General features: G+C 40.2%; 1 protein-coding gene across 2 annotated transcripts in view; it reads right to left on the reverse strand.

The window, feature by feature from the left end:
* Positions 1 to 1416: 1416 nt before the first annotated feature.
* LOC122815197 overlaps positions 1417 to 14809 on the reverse strand; it is a 366575-nt gene continuing 353182 nt past the window's right edge. For both annotated transcript variants that reach the window (XM_044087491.1, XM_044087490.1), the window contains exon 10: positions 1417 to 4063. In XM_044087491.1, coding sequence (XP_043943426.1) covers positions 4008 to 4063 — 56 coding nt within the window. In that variant the 3' untranslated portion in view covers positions 1417 to 4007. The remainder of the gene's footprint in view (positions 4064 to 14809) is intronic.

Here is a 14809-nt window from a genome sequence, read left to right on the forward strand (position 1 = left end):
ACAGATCATTGTGACTAGAGGCAAAATAATAACTGTTTGAGGTATTTCCCACAGCTGAATCATTTCCTGTAATCCCCTGATTCATTTTCCACTTACAGGAGTCTATCCTGGTCCTGATTTCTATCCTGGTCCTGATTTTACTTTTTCCTCCTCAAAAGTGAAAAGTAACGCTTTTGTTAATTGATAGACTATAAAAATACTTGTTCTTATTTTAGAACTAATACTTTAGAGAAAGAAAAAGTTCACTTTCTGTCATAACTAAAATGTAGGTTTTTTTCCCTGAAGGGAACTTATCTGCCGGGCAATGGAGAAGCATTAGCTCACTATTGAGCCTCAAAACCTGAGAAGAGAAGTCCACTACAGTGTTAGGAAGGCTGTGATGGATACGGCACCCAAACCGCTCTTTTTCTTCAGCTCTGCTTGAGCTAGTTGATGCTTTGGGCATGTCAACGGTGCCTTTAAGCTTTAGGAGCAGGATGTCTGTTATATCCTTAACAGGATATAAATCATATAGCTAAGGCGGATGCAGCAGTGATCGAATGATGATCATCTAGAGGGAGTGCCGCATCTATGACAACCAAGTCTGCTGGCCTGAAGAAAAGTTAACCAAAACAACAATCAGACTGTTTCCAATAGCAACATTAGTTGAAAGTGTACATAGCCAGTATAAAAAAGTGCAATAGAGGAACATAGTGACAGTCCTGGAAATGCCTTATTTGGTCTACTTCTTTTTAGATAACCATAGCAAAGCAGAGTTCCTAGTGGTCTAGTAATTAGGCTTCAGCACCTTTGGTGCTGTGGCCTGGGTTTGACTCCTGGGCAAGGAAGCTTTGAATATGTTGCTTCTTATATTTAGCTGTACTACAATGCTGTGCTTTCTAACTCAGATGTGATCCACTGATGCTCTTAGTTTCAAATGGACTCCAGAATCTGTAGCGTTTGCTGTCAGATACTCCACAGACTTCTGTTATCTACCACATGCCTACTTTACATAAAAATGAATTTGAATCCTGCCATTCCTGTTGTCATTTCCAGCCACTGGTCATAGAAAATGTATACTGTTTTTTGAAATGATCCTACTGGCCAAAATATTTGCATACTTCTATACATTTTCTATTTATGCTGAAATAAATACATAAAAATTGTTTGTGGCCGAAACATCTTACAGGTTTAAGTAATAGCATTATTCCTCTAAGACTCATTCTGAAATGACATTCTATCAACCATCACAGAAAGCTAACTGAATATAAGATTATCCTTAGGACACCTGGTTTTAATGCCCCCCAATCCTACAACCACTGTGCATGGGGGTTTAAACACCAGGTTTTTCACAAAAGGAAGTGTAAAGTGTTTAGGTTTAAACACATTAATCAATTACAATTAAAACCTAAAAAAAGAAAAATAGACAAAGGCAGCTATTTGAGGATCTATTTTATTTCAAATCACAAAATGTAGGTAATTTAATACACAGTTACATTTCTGTACTAGACATACATCTACATTTTGTATAGCCCTTTCCTAAGTCTAGCAAGCCATTCTGATGGATGAATGTGCATTCATCTAATGTTGCTTGATACACACGTATGTAGCAAATAAGCCTGCAGATAATAAAGGGTTGTGTTCTCTGATATCTCAGATTAGTGGTATGACAATAGGACATCTCAGTACAAAGAGAAGATCATAGCTTATTGGTAATCCACACAATACCACAACAGTTGTGTAGGCACTAGATCTATCGTGCAGGATGATACTCTGCTCTTTTGATGAAAGAACAATAAGGAACACTTTGGCACATACATCCCCAGAACTGGCTTACCAGGCAACAGTGCTGGCTGTGGCTATAAATGGCAGCTGTTTACATAGTCCTAGATCGAAGTAGCAGCTAGTCAGTGTCCCTGATCTGTGAACTGCAGTCACTTCAATTAGATAATCATATGAGCATTACAATTTATAACAGTTAATTCCTTCTGGTAGTGCATTGTTTCTGATCCTACCTACAATTACAGCAGGCATGAAGGCAGTGTGCCACAGTAATCTCTCTCCCTCCACACTACACAACTTCACCACTTCCATTACAATCACCAATGTCTCTTTGGAATATAGAATTTTAGCATCTCCATTGTAATCATAGAACTGACCTTTTAAATACTAACAATGTTGCATTAGTGAAGGCAGAACACATCTTCACCCCATAAAACTGAGTAGATGAATTAACATGTGGAAATAAAGTCTTAAGCATCTACTCTACATAGACAATGGACTGGTATCAGCCTTCTCAGGCTACAAAGTGCAATGTAAAACTAACGAGTGTTCTGCAAATACATCTGTTTTATCACTTTTCTAAATTTTTTATTTGGTAAATGAATAAAAATGTGTTAATTCAGAAATATGTGTAGGTACTTTCTTTTGAGTGACATTTACTGAATCATCTGTTGACAGTTTATCCTTCGTTCAGGAATGCTGATTTGCTAGCATGCAAGTGCGAGCACACACACACACACACACACACACACACACACACACACACACACACACACACACACACATTACAGTTCAGTGGCTTAGCATGACAGGGTAACTTGTTTGACATGTTTTTAATTCTAGGAGAGTGCAGTAAAATAATAACTCTGGGATTTACAAAGAAAAAGCTTGTAACTCATTTGCATCTAGCATGGTTATGCAGTTAAACAACAACAGATTCATTAAGGCCTATACTAAGTGTACACAATCTGTATTCAAGAACATCCCTACCACATGTTTTCAGCATTCTAGTCAGTCAGAAAGATTACACTAAGTGCACATGCAGTCTACACTTTGTGGTAACCTTTATGAATCCCCCTATATTTAAGGCTGCAAGAAAATCCATAGGAAAACTAAAATTAGGAGGAAGAAGGTGTGACTTATGCTTGTGTTTACTGTTCACTCAGAATGATGTACACTTAGGATAGGTGTTAATGAATCCCATGGATCAAATAATCATACAGCAGCTAAGCAATCTCAAAATGCAAATTGCTTTTTGACTTAATACTACTAAAAAACTGCTATTGTCCCTGTGAGGCTATAAACAACTGAATATGAAACACTATCATTCTAACAGTGGCAGTGAATTTCATATATATATATATATATATATATATATATATATATATATATATGTGTGTGTGTGCATGTGTATATGTATTCAGTTATGATAAATTTTTCATAGTTATATCTTATTTGCATTTATACAAAACTAAAGACATAAGGTATGGCAGTGCAAGCAATGCAATGACAAAAGATAGCTTCTGTCTGTTGTGAGCTTTTGCATTGCACTTAAGATTCATTTTAGCACCTTTTAACCTATGATACATAGTCTCTGTATTCCAAAGGTAAAAACTGTCCTACTGATACTAAGCCCCTCTTTCCTCAGTAAGATTTCTCACTAACCCAGAGCCAAGTTTGAACCCTGGTCACTCATGTTGCAGGTGGAAAAGCATGCATTTCTTTTTTTTTTGTCAGCCAGTGCAATGGATTAAGGCTTGTTTTCTAAAGCCTGCAAAAAAACAAACAAAAAAAAAAACATGAGTTTGCAATGTAAACACTTCTGTAAATAAAGCATGATCTGATGGCCTACAGTGAAGAAACTCTGTTTCCAGATTACCCCTTCTGACAAAGGTAAACTGAAGAGAATCAAAAACAAGTCATCAGGTAAGTTTGCAGCAGGTGTGAACTAGAGAAGAGGAAATGAAAGCTGAAGTGTGGGTAAGGGTTTGAATCTTAAACCCCTCCTCCACTCACATGCATGCACCTATTTGCAGATGGAATCCAGACCTCCCCTCCAGCGTGGCCGATTTACTGAAGCTGATAAAAGATATCCTTTTATTAAAAAGTTCAAAGAATTTGAACCCGAGGGTACTTTTTCAAAGACAGTTTTTCTTTGTTGATCAGTATTGCTCCTTCCAAAACTTGCAGTAGTTTTGGTTCAAGAGCTTTCATCAAAGTCCATGAAAACAATTCAGAAAACTCGATTAAAGTCTCCGTACTTTCCGAGTACGCTTAGTGGCCAGATTGGTCTGAGTCATAGCTGCAATGAAAAAAAGGTCTTATTAAAATAATAACAAATTGCTTTTACATTTGCATAAACAAAACTCAGTAAAGCTATTACACTGGGAGATGGGAACAAAGGAAGTGAAGAAAACTACATCATAAATTACAAGTAATCAGATATCAGCTTATACTGACTGTATAAGCAGCAATTTTGTGATGCAGTACTAATGCAGCTGTTTTAATAATCTCTGTTAGATTTGTCATAATCAGGCAGTATGCATTCTTTGAAAAACATTGCAAGACATGATTGCCATAAAACAATTAGGTATTTGCCCAGGTCATGTATGAAAAATATATATAACAACCAGCTAACATATGAATGAATGAATGAATGAATGAATGAATGAACAGATGAAAAATAATGAATAAATGCTTAAATAAGTATTTAGTCTTTCAAGTGAGGATATGAGGTCATTAGATACACTCAGTGTCAATATCACGTCAGAATGATTTTGATATAATGTAATTCTTAGTGCCGTGAATATTTTTCTTTTTTCTTACATTTTAAAAACATGGTAAATTGCTGTTTAATGTTTTGTTACATTTTGGTGCTCCTTTATGACCAGTGCCTATCTGATATGTCCCACTGTACCTACATATGTTTGTTCCGGTCACCTTAACCTGTCAGCGTACCTCTCTAGACCAGACCCACCAGCCCCCTCCAACTCCCACTTTTAGGACACTGGACAATCATATGTTCTTGGTGAAAGGATGAAGGGGGGTTAAGAGCATTCCAGTATTGTTTAATTTTTATTTGCTTGCTCCTTTGACTCCTTGGGTAGAGCCATAGTTATGTCAATATCTTTGCAGCACACTCTACTGAGTGCAGTACCCAATGTCTGTCTATACCTCATGACGTACTACAAACTGACACTTATTTCCTTGACCTCCACCAGAAGGCGTTTAAGCTACATCTATTCCCCGTTTCTCCCTCCTGAGATTAATGAACTGATTCTGCAATGATTGGCAGGCTGCTTGATTTAATTCAGGGTGTAAATAACCAAACTAAGTTTAAGGATTTGGGTATTTGGAGTTCAAAAGAAGCAGAGAGTGTGAAGTGTTCTAACACTGTTCAGTCTGCTTTTCAATAAACATTTACTAAATACAAAAAGGATATCCTAATGTGAGGCTAGCATGAGTAGTCACCTTGGTGGGTTAGGGATGGTGCTGTTTAGGCTTTCTTTCTTTTGGGGCAAGTGGTTTCTTACCCTGGGAAGATCTTTGTTGTTCCTCTGGTTCGATGAACTGGGATTTCAATATTCTCTTCTTGAAAATCTCATCTTTGATGATGTGGGGTATCAATGATGTGAAGTAGATCTATATTGTGTGTGTGTGTGTGTGTGTGTGTGTGTGTGTGTGTGTGTGTGTGTGTGTGTGTGTGTGTATATATATATATATATATATATATATATATATATATATATATATATATATGGGCTTATGTCAAAACATTGAATACTCACATCATCGAATCCAACTTCATCAAACCCCCTTTGTCGAATCTTCATTATATTAAACTCTAGGAACAATGAAAATGATCCCTAGGAAAAGAACCACTCGACCACCAGGACAAAACAACAAACAGCAAAAGAAAAAAAACTTCCAAGTGGGGGGCTTCTCTCGCTCACCCCCCCAACTAAATATACCAACACTGAGATTGTACTACAGTGGAGGAAGGGAAGGTTCACCATGGTGGCCAAGTGGTTCTTTTCCTGGGGTTTGTTTTTGTTGTTCAGGGAGTCCGATATAATGCAGAGTTGACAAAGTCAGTTTGAAGAAGTTGGATTTGATAATGTGAGTATTTGATATTTTGAAGAAGACCCATATATATGTGTTATTCTGCTATAAACTACATATTTTGGTGAATATATTTCTAGTGTGTATACTGCCAAGGGCAAGATTACAGTTGCAGCTTCACCAGTCTCTAAGTCTCTCTAAAGAGAACACGACAAAAATCACCTAGCCTCCTCTACTCTACACGGATACTGCCCAACTCAAATATATTTCTTTCCCACTCTGTGAAGCGATTTTGCTATGTGCTTATATGTTCCATTCCTGCAAGCAGTTTCTAACTGCTCCTATTGGTATCAAAACCTTCTCCAACTTCTCCAACCCCTCCTGACATTCAAACACATCTGTCCAACATCCCCACCAACTTTTTTTAACACAATTCCTCCAGCTCATCAATTACCCTGATTAAAATCTCCTTCTCTTAATTTCTCTCCCCCTTTAATTCTACTCTTTTAGCTTAACCTCTTCCTTTGTCCAAAGTGTGTTTCTTAACTTTCCTCACCCCCCCCCCTCCACAATAGTTGCTATAGCCTCTCCTGGCTCATAAACATTTAGCTTACTGATCTCCACTAGTCACTGATTGTTTTTCATCTTTTTCTTACTGTGTTATGGCCATGACAATTTGTTCCAGCTCCATTCAGCCATTGCTTTGTTAGGGCTTCATTTCGCTCCCCAACCCTACCTCCAAATCCCTCCCACCCTAACCTACTCTACACTTACACTTGTGGAATTCTTTTTTCCTCCCATTTCACTCCTCCCCTTCCTGTACATTCCTACCAATTGACACACTCCATCTACTTCCTCACCACACCTCCTCTACCTGCTTATTCCAACCAGTTGACACACTTTATCTTCTTCTTAACCACACCTTCTCCCCCTTTCTAACCTACACTTTTCTTTCTGACTTCCATCAGTCCTTCTTTCCTACCCTCCCAAAACATGATTTTTATATATGTCACTACTCTCCTTTTGCTACTGTTTCACCCTACATTTTATAAAACTAAAATCTCCCCCATTAATTTACCACCCACTACTGAATTTGGTAAAACCTTAACCTGTAACTGTAACACCTCATTTATTTAACCTGTCTGACTGTTACATGCACAAATTCAAACTATTTGACCCCTACACACACCCACAGAAAAGTAAGCCTAAATAATCTACTAATAATTCCAAGATTCGAGAGTGCAACACATCAGCAAAATTATATTCTCATCTGGAGATATTCACCTTCACCCTGGCCCACGCACCCCTCCCTTTCATGACACCTTACCCACAGTCCCATGCTACCTCACACAGAATCATCAATCAAGTGTTTAACTATTATGTCCATGAATACGTGCAGCTTTCTCAACAAAGTCTGCAAATTTCACTTGTGGATTATCCAACACTCTCCTAACAAAATAATTCTCACCAAAACTTGGCTTAAACCCCACATCACAGACACTGAACCCCCGATAAAATATCTTCTGCTCTGATAGGATCCACAAAAAAGGAGGTGTTGTCCACATCACTCCCCAACTTTCACCCTGCTGAACTCTTCATACGTTCATATGTTCATAGATGTGTACTATGCTAATGGCCATGGAGACTTTACAAGCCTAGCTCATAGGATTACCCTAGCATTGTGCCACCCGACCTTAGTTCCTAATGCCTCTGTCGAGTAGAGCCACTGGAGTGATCCCCAGGGTGAATTTTCTATTTCCCATCCACTCATCAAGATTTCTCCTGAAGAGGGCCTGTGAGGTGTTCTGCTTGACATGTATGGGAAGTCTATTCCATAGCATGGACAGTCTCTGGGTTATGAACCTGTCCCTCCAGCATGTTCTGTTGATTATGGTAATGAGGTTGAGGTCTCTGGAGTGTGTGGTGCAGAGGGATTGGGATTTCTTTAGATGTAGCATTTCTAACAGAGCTGGGTCAGACATGGCTTTGTAAGTCAAGCAGAGATTGCCTCTAAGTAGGCGATATGAGACAGAGAATAGTTGGAGTTTTTTTAGTCTGTCCATATAGCACAAATGTTCAAGGCCTAGGATCCTCATTGTGAGGTACTTTTGCAGCCTCTCCAGTTGTTGCAGGTGTCTAGTGAGGTACATGCCAAATGAGGCATTGTACTCAATGATTGGCCTAATGAGGGAAGAGTAGAGAGAGACAATGACCACTTTCTTCCTGGATGCAGAACCCTTAGCAATGAGATGTGCCACATAGAAGGACTTTCTGACCACAGTGCAAACGTGGTGGTCAAAACAGAGGTTGCTGTCAACCTGTGTTCCCAGATCTCTTATAATGCCTTCTGTGTTCAGTGGACTACCATCAATGAGGTAATTCAAGGGAACTGGGTATTTCCCAAGGGGGATGATGACACATTTTGTTTGGCATTGAGCTTAAGGCCATGGTTCTGACACCAGTCGTTGGTCTCATTGAGGCCTTTCTGTAGGATGTCAACATCACTTGGGGAGTTAATAATAGCTCCCAACTTGCAATCGTCTGTAAACTTTGTCAGCCAGTGTCCCTTCATGTTGGCCTGGACTTCAGAGAAGAAAATAGCAAACAGGAGAGGACCCAGGACCAAATCCTGTTAGACTCCACTCGTGACTGGTTGGCAGTCTGACTTGGAGTCAGCTACTTTCACACTGTGGGTTCTATTTGTGAGCCAGTTTGCAACCCACTGAGTGATATAGGGGTTGATGCCTAGCTTAGTGTGTTTTTCTGATTCCTGAGTGGGGGATAGTATCAAAGGCCTTGGCCAGATCAAGGTAGGCCATATGAACTACCTTGCCTTCATCCACAGCTCTGATGACTAACTCAAAGAAGTTAACCAAGTTGAGCAGGCATAATCTACTCTTCACAAAACCAAACTGTGTAGGATGCAGGGTTTGGAGATTCCCTATATCCTTGTTTATTAGGTCCATGATGATGCGTTCCATAGCTTTGCATATCAGACTTGTCAGGTTAATGGGGCAATAATACCTGGGGTCTATAGTTGCTCATCCTTTGTGGAGAAGGATGACTGTAGCAGTGCACCATTCCATAGGGACAAAGCCTGAGGTGAGGCTGTGATTGAACAGGGTACAGAGGTGAGGTGCCAGTTCACTCTGTAGTTCAGGTAGAACACAGCCAGGGATATTGTCAGGTCCCATAGAAACTGTATTCGTGACCTTGGACAGTGCTGTTTTAATCTGTGCAGCAGTAATACTGGGTGCCTGGCAATCTACTGGTGATTTATCCTTTGGGGGGTAAAGTTAGCACTGAATCTGTCGGCCAGTATATTGGCAATATTTGTTGGCCCGGTATAGGAGGTACCATTGTGCAGTAGCTCAGAGCAAATCTGGGTATTGCCGTGGAGATTCTTTAAATAACTATAGAAGGCCTTGTGGTCGTCTTTACTATCTGCTGCAATTCTGTTTTCATAGCTAGCTTTAGAGGACTTGATGAGGGATCTCAACCTTTTGTTGAGGCTGATAAGGGAGTTTTTCCAGTCTTGGGACTTCACCTTATTCTACATCAGTTTCCTCCTTCTGTTGTAGAGTTTGTTTATGGCAGGCGGCCACCAAATTGGCTTCCTTTTTTTTTGAGGAGAGTGTCTTGGTTATATCGGGTATGGCGAGATCCATGAATTTGTGTATGTGTTTGTACAGTGCATTGGTGTATGATTCTGCAGTCATGCAACTATTCTCCATTTGCATGGCTGCCGTAAAGTTAGCCAGCTCTGTTTTTAGGAGCCCAAAGTTAGCTTTGGAGAGTTTTTCATGGTGGTTATCTTTTGGAGGGGGTGGTGGGAAGGATGTGGACTACAAAGGTGATTAGTTTGTGGTCGAATCTAACCAGGGAGGAGTTGACTACTGGTGTAGAGCAATGGTCCCCCATGTTGGTAATGACCAGGTCAAGGATGTTGCTACCTCTAGTGGGGGTAAGAACGAGCTTTACCAGAGCATTGGAATTAATGAATTCCAGAAAGCATTGGGCAAATGTATTGGTACACAAGTAGTTTTCCCAGTTAATGGAGAGGTAGTTGAAGTCACCCAGTATGAGAGTGTTAGGTTGGATCCTAATATTCTCCATTTTGCTTATGAACATGGAGTGCAAGTCTTGGGACATTGTTAGGGGACCTATAGCAGGCTGCAACTTGAATCGCTGTCTTACCCAGTGTCAGCCCCACCTGAAGTATCTCAGATGCATCATGTTGGGCTACCAGTCTGGAGGTGTGTGCATCCTTTATGAATATGGAAACACCTCCGCCCTTGGAGCTTCGGTTAAAGTTCTGGGGAAAAAAGGTGTGGAATGAGTTATAGCCTGGTAGTTCAGGGGTACTTTCTGCTGACTTGAACCAGGTCTCTGTTACAGTACAAATGTCAATGTTCTCCATTTTAAGGAGTGCTTCGAGCGAGTGCATTTTAAGGTTTAGTCTTCTAGCATTGAACAGCATGACTCTCAGATTGCATTTGTTTGTAGCTGTTACGGTGGTAATTTGGTCTTTGGAACACCACCTAAAAAAGGGACTATAGGGGTAGCAAAAGCCTTGACCAGTATCCGGAAGCCCAGGTGTGACAGATGCAGGCCATTTCTGGCAAAGCATCGAGGTCTGTCAATCATGTCATCCCAGGCAGATACTGGATTCCCTTAGAATGACACCAGAAACTTAGGAAATTGTTGAAATAAACAATTTTCTGCTTGTACTGTGGTATCATTCTGGGTGATGGTAGGATGCTGCTTAGGGCTAGGGTCATACCTGCCTGGGCTACATAATCCAAGAGCTCCTCTATGTATCTTTTCATGTAGTCCAGGGAGGTATGTTTCAGGTTATTCACACCCACATGTACAATGACAGAGTCATATTTGTACCTGTTGTTGAGGGACCTGAGTGCGTTTGTTATGTGATGGATCCTGGTGCCTGACAGGCAGGTGACTGTTACTTTCTTCTTATTCAACCTAGTGAGTGAGACATCAGTGTGCCTCACTATCGAGTCACCTATGACTAGTGAGTGAGACATCAGTGTGCCTCACTATCGAGTCACCTATGACTAGTGAGTGAGACATCAGTGTGCCTCACTATCGAGTCACCTATGACTAGTGAGTGAGACATCAGTGTGTCTCACTATCGAGTCACCTATGACTAGTGAGTGAGACATCAGTGTGCCTCACTATCGAGTCACCTATGACTAGTGTGTGGGACATCAGTGTGCCTCACTATCGAGTCACCTATGACTAGTGAGTGGGACATCAGTGTGCCTCACTATCGAGTCACCTATGACTAGTGTGTGGGACATCAGTGTGCCTCACTATCGAGTCACCTATGACTAGTGTGTGGGACATCAGTGTGCCTCTCTATCGAGTCACCTATAACTAGTGAGTGGGACATCAGTGTGCCTCACTATCAAGTCACCTATGACTAGTGTGTTGGGCATGCAGTTTTGCCTTAATGGCTTTGCTTGAGTGGCACACTGTTTAGGAGAGTTATGTGTCTAGTGATTAGTGTTGTGTTGTGGTGGTCATGTGCATTTCTGCCTTGGGGCTCTCTGCTGTTTGGGTAGATTTTTATTGAGAGCCTCCATGAAGGTGGGTGTGTGGTTTGTATTTTTATGTGAAGGCAGTGCTGGTGTGTGTTCTGGAGAGCTATGTGTCCCATGTGGTGTGGTGCAAGTGTTGACCTTCTCCTCTTGACCAGCTCTTCCGGTCTTGGCTGGAGAGTGAGTGTCTTCCAGTTTGGATATATAAGTGCATCTCTCACAAGTCTGAGTGTTGGGAGGTAAGAGGAGAAGGTTCTCAGTGTAGATGAGGCAGTTGCTACATTGCCTCAAGATGCCCAAGTTCACCAGGTTAATAGCAGAAAGCACAGGGAACTGACCTTTAGACATGACTGGAGGGGTGGGCATTAATAAATACTGTAGCTGTTTCCTTGTAGAACGTTTAGTGCTGGTAGCACTTTTGTGTGCTACAATAATTGCTACAAGAAGTCTGGTAAAGTGTTAAACTAATAAGCTAGTAAAAGTGCAGGAGAGGAGAGAACTAGCAGATCTAAAGGAAAAATTGAAGAGTGGACTTTGGCACCACTCAGAAGCGTATTTACAGTCCTAGATACAGAAAATCTGTATCTGAACTAGATTAGTTACAGGACAGGTGGGAAACAAGCGCAGATGTGGACTTTTAAACCAGAAAACGGCCAATAAGCTACAATTTCTAGGCTATAAATCACTCCAATTGTGGTAGATACACTACCTAGTGCTTACCACTTTCACTGATAAGCTAGAAGGCTTCCCTCCAACACAGAAAGGCTTGGGGGACTCAGAAGCTTACCAACAGTCCTGTATACAGCAAATCTGTATCTGACTAGACTAGTTACGGGAAAGCAGGAAACAAGCGGAAACATGGGCTTTTAAACCAGAGAGTTGAAAGAGATGGAAAAATGGTCAATAAACTTCAATTTCTGGGCCAAAAACCACTCCTCTTACTGGCCAACTACAAAGTAAACAACCACAGAAAGCTTTGCTTTATTGGTGTGTGTGTGTGTGTGTGTGTGTATATATATATATATATATATATATATATATATATATATATATCCCCAGGAAATAACGTCCCTGTTCTAGAAAACTTTCTCTCCTCGATCTCCCACTTCATATCAAATGAAACAATAATATTGCGTGATGTCAACAATCACTGGTAAACTTTGACCATTAACTCCCATACCTCTAGTATAAATTTCCATGGCTTCTCTCAACTAATTTCCACCCCTACCTGCTATAGCATATCCACTACTTCCAGCTTTATCATAGACTGGATCCTAGTATCCAATCCAAGCCTGTACCCTAACCCCAAAATGTTGCCTGAGTCTATCAGCAACCACCTTCCAACCAGCATTCAAAGGCTCTCTCCATCACATTAGACAACACAATGTAAAGAGTGCCATAGTCTCACTAACTTCAACTCTTACAAGTTCAAATATAGACTTTCATCTATAAAATGGTCCTTCCTCTTTAACCTACCACTATAGGATGCTGTTGTGAAATTCAGCTACACTTTTCTGGATATCCTCCATTCCCTGGCTCCTCTTAGGAAAATCAGAGTGAAATCTCTCCATGCACCTGCGCTTTCTCATTCCACAGGAACCCTAATGCACAAAAGGGATACTGCATGGAAGAACTGGCTAAAATCCAAGTCCCCCAATGACCCACAAACCTACAAACAACTCCAAAACCACACCAAAAAACAAGTCAATGATGACAAAAAAAACTAGTATCTAAAGCCACAAACAAACTATCAAAATATCCAGAAAAATTCTGGAGCAGCATTAGCAATATCTTTTATCTAGGTTCTCCCAGTATACCTAACCCTTCTCCAAATAACTCTCTCTTTGAAACTGCCACTAAACTCAACTCCTGTTTTATTGACTCCATTAACAAACTTACCCAAAATGGTCACACTTAAACTCACCCCCCCGATAGTAAACTTATCTTTTCTGACAAATCTGTCATCACTACCTACATCAAATCATTACTGACCAAATTAAACTCTGCTCTCCCTCAACAGACAATCTACCACCAGTCTTCCAAAAACTATCTGCAACACTATAGCCTACCCTATCTCCATCCTTATCAACAGATCCATCCAAAAATTTACAGTCCCTTCTATCTGGAAACAGTTCTTCACTATTCCAATTCATAAAGGAAGACACTGCACTGACCTTACAAACTACAGGCCCATAGCCATCCCGTCCCTCCATTCAAAAATATTTGAAAAATGCATGCAGAAACAATTCCTTGAACATCTTCTACAAGAAAATCTACTCACTGCAAACCAGCATGGTTTTCACCCTAGCTACAACACAACCTCTGCTCTAATCTCTTTTCTCATACTATCGCTCAAGCCAGAGACAACAATAACATAGTATCCTGCCTGTGTCTTGACCTCTCCAAAGCCTTTGACACTGTCTCTCACCCTAAGCTTTTCACTAAAATTCTGATCTTGGTTTCTCCAACTCTACACTCAAATGGTTCTCTAGCTACCTTTCCAACAGACAGCAGTCTGTTAAGTGTCTCTCTTCCTTCTCACACTTCCTCCCTGTTAATAGTGGAGTACCACAAGGTTCCATTCTTGGACCACTAGTATTCAACATCTTTAGTAACTGTCTCCATACAGCCTGCTCTCAGTCCTCACTTATACAACATGCCGATGATTCCACTATCATCTGCTCATCTGATAATTCTTCACAACTTCACTCTGTCACCCAAAACTCCTTTACCTGCAAACCCCTTTAACTTATTATGAAAGACTAAAATATCTGAACTTCTAGAGTGTCTCTTACAGATATCTAAGAGGAGATCTTATTTGGGTATATTGGGCATTTAGAGACAACTACCTCTGGGAATGTTTGGGGTTATCAAAAAGTAGTAGAGAATCATCAGACAACTGATGTAGGAGATTCTATAGGAATGAGAAGTGAACTAATTGGTTCTCTGACAGAGTAGATGATACATGGAACAGACTACCAAATTACATTAAAACAAGCACTAGTTTAGATATTTTTAAGAACAGCCTGGACACTTACTATGGGAACAAGTGTTTTGGTACATTGGCAAGCTAGAAGGGCATTAATGCCCATGCTTGAAATATTTGTATATATATATATATATATATATATATATATATATATATATATATATGCATGTATATATGTATGTACCTCCATCAAGAGGTGGCTAACTGATAATCAACTTATACTCAACCCCAAAAAACTAAACTTCTCCTATTTCTCCCAAAATCTCTCATCTGAAATCTTCCTTCACTATCACATCCCTTGACAACACCGTAATAAATGTAGAAACACACACCAAGCTCCTGGGTGTCATCATTAATGATCAACTAAAATTCAATCTACATGTTCCAAACTGTATAAAAAAATCATCAAAAACTTGGCTTGCACTATAGAAAGAAG

The sequence above is a fragment of the Protopterus annectens genome, chromosome 11.part0 (genome assembly GCF_019279795.1).
Source record: "Protopterus annectens isolate FY-2018-M chromosome 11.part0, PAN1.0, whole genome shotgun sequence".
NCBI classification, from domain to species: domain Eukaryota; kingdom Metazoa; phylum Chordata; order Ceratodontiformes; family Protopteridae; genus Protopterus; species Protopterus annectens.